This window comes from Drosophila miranda, chromosome XR, assembly GCF_003369915.1.
Source record: "Drosophila miranda strain MSH22 chromosome XR, D.miranda_PacBio2.1, whole genome shotgun sequence".
In the NCBI taxonomy this organism is placed as follows: Eukaryota; Metazoa; Arthropoda; class Insecta; order Diptera; family Drosophilidae; genus Drosophila; species Drosophila miranda.
Genome location: NC_046674.1, coordinates 18,917,787 through 18,927,382, shown reverse-complemented (window position 1 = coordinate 18,927,382; position 9,596 = coordinate 18,917,787). Strand labels below are relative to the sequence as shown.

At 49.5% G+C, this 9,596-nt stretch overlaps 1 protein-coding gene across 1 annotated transcript; it reads right to left on the bottom strand.

The window, feature by feature from the left end:
- Positions 1–354: 354 nt before the first annotated feature.
- Positions 355–1,022, bottom strand: LOC108165309 (loricrin). The gene has a single exon (XM_033387751.1). It carries the CDS (start codon positions 1,000–1,002, stop codon positions 355–357), a length of 648 nt encoding a protein of 215 aa, XP_033243642.1. The 5' UTR covers positions 1,003–1,022.
- Between the last annotated feature and the right edge of the window lie 8,574 nt (positions 1,023–9,596).

Sequence of the window (9,596 nt, the reverse complement as noted above, 5' to 3'; positions counted from 1 at the left end):
GGGTGGTGGGAGAGGGGGGGATTTCCTTCATTTTGCCTCTTCTTTGCCTCTTGCAAGTTTTTTCTGTGTTTTTTTCTGTGTTTTTTCTGTTTTAAAATTGAAAAGTTGTAAAAGGATTTTACTGGGGCTCCTGCTCCCCCCCCCACCACCCTCCCCCCTTTGTTGGGTTGGAAAATTAAACACTTTCTTCTTGGGGAAAAAATGATCAAACAAAAAACTTTTATTTCAACAAAAAATATACTCGTAAATGTATCTTGTGGATGTGACGCAGAGATGGAAATGAGATGCGGAACAATGGAGGGGAGGGATGGGTGGATGGTGCGGGGGGTGGGGGGTGGGGGGATGCTATCACAATTACCAGCTGCCGCCACCGCCGCCGCCGCCCTGCGCCCACCCACCAGCTGGAGCCCATCCGGCGGCCAGACCACCGCCCTGCGCCCATCCGCCGCCACCACCAGCTCCAGAATCCGATTCGGAGATGATTTTGATGATCTTGACAGCCGAGGAGGCTTCACCGCCGCCGCCGCCACCGGAGGCCCAGCCGCCGCCGCCGCCGCCAGCACCGCCGGAGGACCAGCCGCCACTGGAGGCACCGCCGGAGGACCAGCCGCCACCGCCATGTCCTCCGGAAGGCGCCTGCTGGGAGATGATCTTAATGATTTTGATCTCCTGACCGCCGCCGCCGCCGCCGCCCGACTGCCAGCCACCGCCGCCGCCTCCTCCTCCCGACTGCCAGCCGCCGCCTCCACCTCCTGACTGCCAGCCGCCGCCTCCTCCTCCTGAGGGAGCACTCTCGTGGATCACTTTGATGACCTTCACAGGAGCAGCAGCACCATGATCATGTCCGCCACCGCCACCGCCGCCGCCGCCATAGCTGTAGCCACCGCCACCTCCGCCGCCACCATGGGATCCATGGGAGTCGCCTCCGCCGCCTCCTGATCCACCAATAAAGCCGGCATGGGCAACGGCGCCAAGGGCCAGTAAGCAGACAAAGATTTTCATGACGATGATGTTGACCTGTTGGAGATGAGCCAAGGCGGTGAACTGATGCCACAACCAGAGCGGATCTTTGCTTTTATAGAGCATTTCGGTCGCCCCGTAAAACGCAGACGCAGACGGAGACGGAGATCGGCCTTGGACGGCAGCACGAACGGTGGCCGGAAGCGGAGCAGCAGAGCAGCAGAGGGTGCTCCAGGCCACAGGCCGCGGCAGAGGCTCGAGTGGCAGCGAAAGCCAACGACGCGGCGTCGGTGGGTTGATGTCAAGACGCCGCCTATAACTTATTTTCATGCGAAATGTGGCTTACATCAGAGGAGGGCATAAAGCGTTTGGAAAGAGGGGTAATGCAGGGGAGCAGATCGGCTTTACTGGGGGAAGACCATGTCTGGAGACGGAGGGAAGGTCTGGGAGGTGCCTGGGAATCGGGAGCGTGGAGCAGACCCTTTCTGGGGCCTCGAGTGCCCAAGGACCTTCTCATCTCGTCCCAAAAGTTAGGGCATTCGCTGTTCGACTTGGGCGATCGGTTGTTACACTTTCTCGTGATTTTGTGTTTGTGATTATGTAATCAAACATCAGGCAACAGGCAACAACCAACAACAAACAACAAACAAATGAGCAAACAACCAGCCCCAATGGCATGGCGCTTCGAGCGCGCACTCAAATGAGGTTTTTCTGGTTGATCATCCACTCGCACCACTCGCACCACTCGCACCACTCGCACCAGTCGATTCGGTAACCCACACACTCTCTCTCCTCTCGACCTCCGAGTCGCGTCGATCCCGTGATTAATGGATGCGGAGCATTACAGAGTCGTAGCCGGACCCCAGAGCCCCCCTACAGACTGTCCCTGACATCGTTTGATATTTTTTCTTTGTTTTTTGTGTGCGCGCAGCTACCGTCGCTGGCTGTTACGCAGGCCCGTCCTTAAGATCCATTCCACTCCATTCATGATCCATCCTGCCATTCATTCAATCATCCATCATTTGAGGGGGCAGCCTTAAGGGGGGGGAAAGTTCTCATTAAGACGATAGCCGTGGAGCCCGTGCAGTCGCCGTATGCAAATTTCCAATCAATTAATCAATTTGTTTTGGCCAATAAATATGACTAAATATGGCCAAAGCGATCTTTGGCCAGCAAAAATAATGATAAATGGTTTCGGTTTTTGACGGATTTTTGGTTTGTTTTTGTTTTTTTTTTTTGCAAAAAAAATAAATTCAATTAAACAAAATATTTCCCTCCAAAATGAACGTGGGAATATTTTCAGCCGCACGCATGACAAAATATGTCATGCCACACAGAGCCCCCTCCCCCCTCCTTACTTGCCCCTTCAAATGGGCATGCAACATGCTGCCCAAAACAGTTTTCCATGTGAGAAAGAGAAGGTTGTTTTGGCCTTAAATATTTATTTATATTTAAGGTAATATCTTAATTAATGGCTGGCTAAAGGAGAAAGGTCTGAGAGAGAGAGAGAGAGGGGGCTACGATTAATCCAAAGAAAGTTCATCGAATTAGGGGCATAATTATGGATATTCGAAGGGGCAGCAAGAGTTCTTAGCAGAGAAAAGAGAAGGCCAGCAGAAAGGTCTATTGAAGGGCATTCAAAGTGGATTCTCGGGGAAGTTTGAGCTATGGAGATCTTTGGAGAAAGTCCTGCTTATTGGGGGGTTTATTGGTAAGAGCTCTAGTGGCTCAGACGACAGGCTGTCCAACGTGGCAGAAGCTCAGAGATCAATCCAAAAAAAAAGATGGATTAGAGCCCGTTTTTCGAGTACCCTGAAAGTCCCTGAAAAAGAGCCCTTGAAGAGGCAAAGCCCTGCATCCTTGTGGGTCTGTATTGAAGGGTTTACCCCCCACCCCCCCTTTCCTTTGTGCAGAGACTTTTCTTTTGGCAATTAACATTTTCCCTAGCTTCCAACCAGGAAACACTTTTTGGCCGCCAGGAAGTTTATGAGTTTTGTGGAGGCATTGAAAAGGGGCAAGGGGCAAGGGGAAAGGGCGAGGGGCGACGGGGGGAAGGGTCCAAGTCCAGCCTGACATTTGCTGGAAAATATACAATATATATATGAGTGGAAAAGCGAAAAATAAAGTTGCAATTCCTGCTGCAAGAGCTGTCAAAATGTTGCTGTGGCAACTGTGGCAACTGCAACGTCTCTGCTGGGCTCGGCAACCTGCTGACTGTTTGACTGTTGACTGCCGCTGCTGCCCGTCGTTTTTTCTTTCCCATGTGAATGCTTAGCCGATTGCAAAGTGTATGCCCCCCCCCCACCCCCGTCCTGCCACCGCACCACTCTCTTTGGGGCAGGCACACATAACTGGAGTCAAGTTTTTGGGCTGCCGCTGCCGCCGTTGCCACTTGGTTGATATTTTTGTCTACAAAAACAATTTCGACAGTTGCGCATTTTTCACGCTGCCTCATTTGCAGCGATTTTCAATGCGATATGTTGTTGCCTGCCTGCCTGCCAGCCAGCCTGCCACCGATTGTTGCCGGTTGCTGTTCACATAACCATAACTCCGCTTGCCACCTTTTCAGTGGGGTTTTCTGTGGGGTTTTCTGTGATTTCCTTGCCTTCAGGATCGTGACACAGCAGCGGCACCGAGCTCTGCTCTGCTCTCAGCCATGTGGATGTTGCAAGCAGCACCAGAGATTAGCTGCAGCAATGCTCGGGCCCTAAATGAAATCAGCCATAAAGCGAGGCCTTAAAAACCTTTTGCTAATATGTCATGAACCAATCGAGGGGGAGCGGGGAGGGGAGGGGGGGAGGGGGGCGAGTGGTTGGGGGCTCTCCTCCTCCTCCTCCTCCGTGGGGTCAGCGCATTGGGAGCATTGGGCAATTGGCATTTTGTTTGAGACTCGGTTATGCTGCCGCTGCTCTCCGTCTGTGTTATGTGGCAGGCGGCGGAAACCAGTTTACCGTTAGCACACACATGTGTCCCAACGGCGGCGGTACAGTGGTGACCCATTAATGCAATCAGCGAATGACTCCAACAGTGGAATGGAACACATGTAAGTCAAGTGGCAAACTGTGGCCCTCCCTCCGGGTCTACCTCCGGGTCTACCTCCGCATCTGGAAGTCTCAGTCACGGGTTGCGGCTCATTACGCAGTTTTGCCTTTGATTTGCATACAAAATTGAATGCAACTTGCGGCCACAAATCGACAGTTGGCCCCTCGGGAGGGGTCTGTGGGGGCACCGCTTTTCGTTTTGTGTGACATGTGCAATGGAGAATTATTTGCTTATTGTTCAACAGACAACATTTGGGCGGGGCGGGGCGGGGCGGGGCGGGGCGGGGGGGTCTTTGAATAACTTGTAAACTGTCAAAAGGAACATTCATGCCGTTAACCCATTAACCCATTAACCCATTGATGGCGCGGGCAACAGTTTAAGCCACTGCCTGGCCACCTCTTTAGGGTTCGAAGGCTCTGTGTTGTTAGAGGAGGATGTTTTTTGGAGGTGGCATAAACGGAAGCTATCGAAAGACATAGCTATAGCTATGAAATGCCATTGTGGGATCACTGGCTATCGATATGTGATCGATAGGGTATCAATGCTATCGTAGCAGCCCTCCTCTGCTCTGGTTCTGCCTGGGAACAGCATCGCTTAAGGTCTAGATATCGGAATTAACACCACAAAAGCTCTTGGGACTCTGGAGAGCAGTCTTCATGGGATTTTAATCGATTTCGATTGGCTGAATATCGATTAAACTCATATTATCGGCTGCCACTCCAGCAGCTTCTCCTTGAAGAAGATTTCTTTGCAGATTTCCGCCTCTCATGAAGATTCCTGAAGAAATGCCACTTTCCGGAGCCAATCCTTTGCCAATCCAGCTGTAATCGAACTATCGTTTATCGTTTAGGTCATCGTTTACCCTCTAGGGCTGCCAGTGGGTTAACTTATAACCGTTATACTCGTAGCTAGTGCCTCTCATAATTCCATATTCTGGCGGCCTGGCATTCCTGCACTGCATTCGATTGTCGTACGCGGCGTATGCGCAATTTCAGTCTCATTGCATTCTCAGTGCCGCAGTGCCGCAGTGCCACAGTGCCACAGTGCTGACCATGCCACATTCGCTTTTCGTCTCAATTGCAATCGAGAGACAAATTGCGACCCCTTTGACAGCTTGGAATTTGACTTTTTGATTGACAACAGCGGCGGCGGCAGCGGCAGCGGCAGACACAACGATCTGTGATCTGTGCAACCAAAACTTTTGGCTGCAGCCAATGAATCGATTTCGCAAAAAAAAGGCAGCAGCTTTAAAGTTCAGTTTATTAAACGTCGACCTCGAAAACAAATTCAATTATGCAGAAAAGAAGGAGGAGATGGAGCGGCGATCGAGGGGGCACCGCGGTGCGCTGGTGGAGCATTGAGAGACCCAAAAAAAACCGCTATGGCACCTACGCCGCCGACTCCAAAAGCAATTTGCCAAAAAAAAAAAATAGCGACAAATATCAGAGTGTGACGAGTGGCGGCTTCACCTTCCCCCGCACACCCCCCGCACACCCCACGCCCCTGGGGGGCTCTACCACTCCTCCGAAATAAAACAAAACACAAAAACACATCAATGCCAAAAAGACAAAGCGAATGAGCGACAGGCACAACAAAAAACAGGGCACAGAGACGACTGTCTCTCTCTTGAGAGAAATCCAAGTGAAAATCAATTGCAGAAAGAGAAGGAGGGGGGGGGGGGTACAGGCAGGGGGGGATATGGCCATTCTATCAGTTTTAGTTTTCTTCCTTTCGAGTTAACTCGTCAACTGCCTCTGGTCCTCCTCCTCTCTGGCCAGAAATAGAGACCGCGAGACTGGGGGCCTCTCTGGCTCCATCTCCAAGTGAGAGACAAAGCCAGCAGCTGACGTTACAGGTTTTCAAATCTGGCACATTAATTTCAAAGACAAATGAAACGAAAATAATACAAGATGAAAGCTCACGAATCGAACGTTCAACGAAGCGCGAATGCCCTGCAAAAAACGGGTAATGCATGGCATGCAGCAGTGCACCTCGGTTGCTATGGGAAGGACACTCTATAGGACACCTTTTACCTGGTTTATACCCACTTTATAGGTCCAAAAGGGTCTATCTATCTATTTTCTATGCCAACTTTCTTGAATATTTCCTTTCCTGCACATATTTTAGGCCACTTTGATCAAAGAACTTCTCCCATTTGTCCTCTCTTTACTGCCAGGCAACGCAGGCCCCTTCATACCCCAGAGAAACCATTCCTTTAAGCACTTATCGTATCTATTGACTCGCTAAAACCCAACTGGTTGCCTCTTTTGTAAGCCCCATTGCTAGATCATAGAGTAGTGGCGCAAAACAACGATAACGGGGCACAGAGGCTCACCTCGATGTGGATCTGGTGGATGGTGGATGGTGGATGGTGGACCACCTTGTGCGACCTTCTTTTCAGATGCCGACGCGACGCGACGCGAAAACAAAACAAAAACCAAAAAGCGGCAACAATTACCCCAACAACAACAACAACAACAACAGAAAACAACAGCAAAAGACCAAGAGATAATAATGGCCAATAGTTTTACGAGTCAGAGCCAGCGTCAGAGCCAGAAACAAATAGAAATACTCGATACTCGAATTTCAAAAGCTCACTCTGTGAGACGATCGCCAATGGCCAAGTTTTTAGCCATTTTGCTATGCTTTGCTTTTGAAAGTTTTTGCTGTGTGTGCGAAAAGGGGGAGCAGAGAGGAGAGGAGAGGGGGATGGGGTTGGGGCTGGGGTTGGGGCTGGGGTTGGGGAGTTTAAAGACACAGCGGCCTTTCCTTTTTGTTATTTCTGTGTCACTTGCTGCGAAAGTCACTTGCAAAAACAAAAACAAAAACCAAAAAAAAAATGTAAGTTGAAAGTTGAACCCAAGAGGCGAGCAGCAGATTTTCACACCACATCTTCAAGAGAGCCACAAGAGGAGTGGAGCGTGAAGAGGAGAGGAGCGGGGAGAGTGGAATTAGTGGTATATCATTAGGGGTATCCATGGGTATCCCCCAGGAGGTCTCAAACTTTGTAGGGCACATGGAGAGGTGCCATCCGTCTCCCAACGCGTTTCGGCAATTGACCGCAATTAAGCATCCGCCAAAAGAAGTGAATGGCTTATGAACGGAATGGATTTCTGGGCAAAAGATACACACGAGAAATGGGTGCGAGAATCCATGCGATCCATCCGAAATGAGGCAGAAACGAAGGCGGTAACCATTGAGGAAATGGTATGGGCTATCATATAGGATCAACACTTAAGGAATAGTCTTTGAATGGAAGGAAGGAGGAAAGACAAGAAGAAGGAGATCGAGGCGGCAGAATTCTTTGAATATACAATTTTCCAGAATTTTTCCAACAAGGCAGAAGCTTTTATCGTTTTAGATTTTGTATCTGTAATCTGTCCAAAGGCTCGGGGGGGTTTCATTTGAGCTTCATTTGTTTCGTAACCTCTGGACACTGTCCAATTATGTCTCCTTTATGGACCATTTGATTCGTTCTTGTAGGGTTTCAGAGCCCTGAGTGGTAACTGTCCATCTTTGGTGGCTTCCACAAGAGTAATTCCTTTCCAACGGGCTCCACAATATATTAACCTATAGTCTGGGTCTATAGGATTTCCATTTTATGGTCTTAAGGACGATTCTTGCATGTCTTATATGGAAATGTATCAAAACATGAGATGGAGAGCATCATCAATAGATTAAAGTGTGTTATTTGCTCCTCTTTTACAGGAAATACTCTAAGTAGAGCTGTTTTTGACAGAGGAATGAGCTTTCGAATATACGAGAGTTTTCCAACAAATGAAATGGAATTTTTTCCTTCAAAGAGTGGAAGAAAGTGCTCTGGAAATGTTATAGAGGCAGATCTGTGATATCTCCAACAATTCCCAGATCTAATTCTTAAGATTTTCATAAGCCAAACCTTATGAAGAGGATGGATGGATAAAGAGATTAAAGATGTGGAATAAATGGTCTCCAAAGACCGATACGGATACGTGGTGCCTTAGAGTGCATAGAATGCATAGATCCCCCCTAGAAACTGGCATTTTCTTTTGCAAACTCAATCATCCTCATCATTTCACGATCATTCTCTTCATTCTCTCTCGCTGGCTGCACATTTCCATCATCTGCTACGACTTCTATGTGCCCCCAACCCCTACCCCCCCCCCCCCCCCTTGGCTTCTTGGCGACGCGGCACAGATAATTTGCCATCGGCAGCGCCAAATGTAATCCGCCATATAACCGTCTAACGGTAACCCAAAGCCAAACATAAATATGCGCAAACGAAAAAAGCGAGGGGGGCAGGGGGGGGCAAGAGAGATTGAGCAGGAGCGTGGGGGGTTCGAGGGGGGCTTGGAGGGGGTACGGTGCAGAGTCAAGCAAACAAACAACTTCATGGGCGACGTGCAAAAATTCAATTGCTACAACATTCACGTTGTTGTTTTGTTGTTGTTGTAGCTTTTGTTGTTGTTTGTGAAGTTCATGTGGTTTTCGTTGTTGTTGTTGTTGTCAGCAGCAAATCACTGTGCAAAATGCTCCCAGCTTCATCCACTGCCATGCACCTCCAGTCTCCCTCTCCAGTCTCCCCCTCTCCCTCTCCCTCTCCTTCTGCTTCAGTTTCCACTTCTTTCACAAGATCTTCATGATCTACCTTTCCATCTCGCTCTGGCTCTCTCTCTTCTCCCTCCTCTTTTCTTTAAGCCTCAAAGTTTTATGCATTTGTCAGGCCACACTTCGGCCTGCGTCTCGTCTCTTCATCATCAAAAAAATGTGTGTGTGTGTGTGAGTGCGCAGAAAAAAAAAAAAAATGTCAGTCAGTCACAACGGCAGCTGCACAGAGCTCCTCGAGGCCTCCACCTCCCTGCACCACCCACCCAGCCCCCCTTCTGCCACTCTGCCACTCTGCTATGAGCACCAGTGAGCGCTTTCTTCCGTCACATTTGTCTGTTTTCCATGCCCCGAGACCCGAGACCAAGACCAAGACTCGACTCGACCATCGCTGGCTTTCTGACAAGAGTTGAAATGTATCTTTCACCAAAAGCCAAAGCATTGTCCACCAGAGAGATAGAGCAAGAGAGATGACAGCGTGAGAGGCATCTGAGGCATCGCAGAAATCGAATACCTATCGCTCCTTGGCCCACAGAAGACGAGCTTACCGAAAAGTGTTGACTTATCGATAAATATCGACCAAGACCAGCGATAAATCGATTATTATCCGCAGCTCGTATCGAACAATCGTTTATTCCAACGATATTTGGTCCCGGATGGGCTGGCACTCCTTTGCTGGCCATCTCTGGCGCCTCATCTTTCTGTTGGTGCACTAATATGATAATGGCCTGCCGTACGAGTACATGTGTTCCGACATCTCCTGAGAAAGCCAACAGTCTCGCTCCCAAAGTCTCGTTCTGAATGCACCGACGGCCACCGAGGCCACACTTTAACCCAGCTCATGGAAAGACCATGCCCCCCACTCTCCGCACTCTCCGCACTCTCCGCACTTGTATCTCACTCTGCCACCCCTCCCTTGCTCTTCCCTCGCCATTGCTCCTTGTTCTCACTGTGATGGAAAACCATTTTCTCTACAACTCCAATCGACGCTCCACTTTTTTTGTGCATTT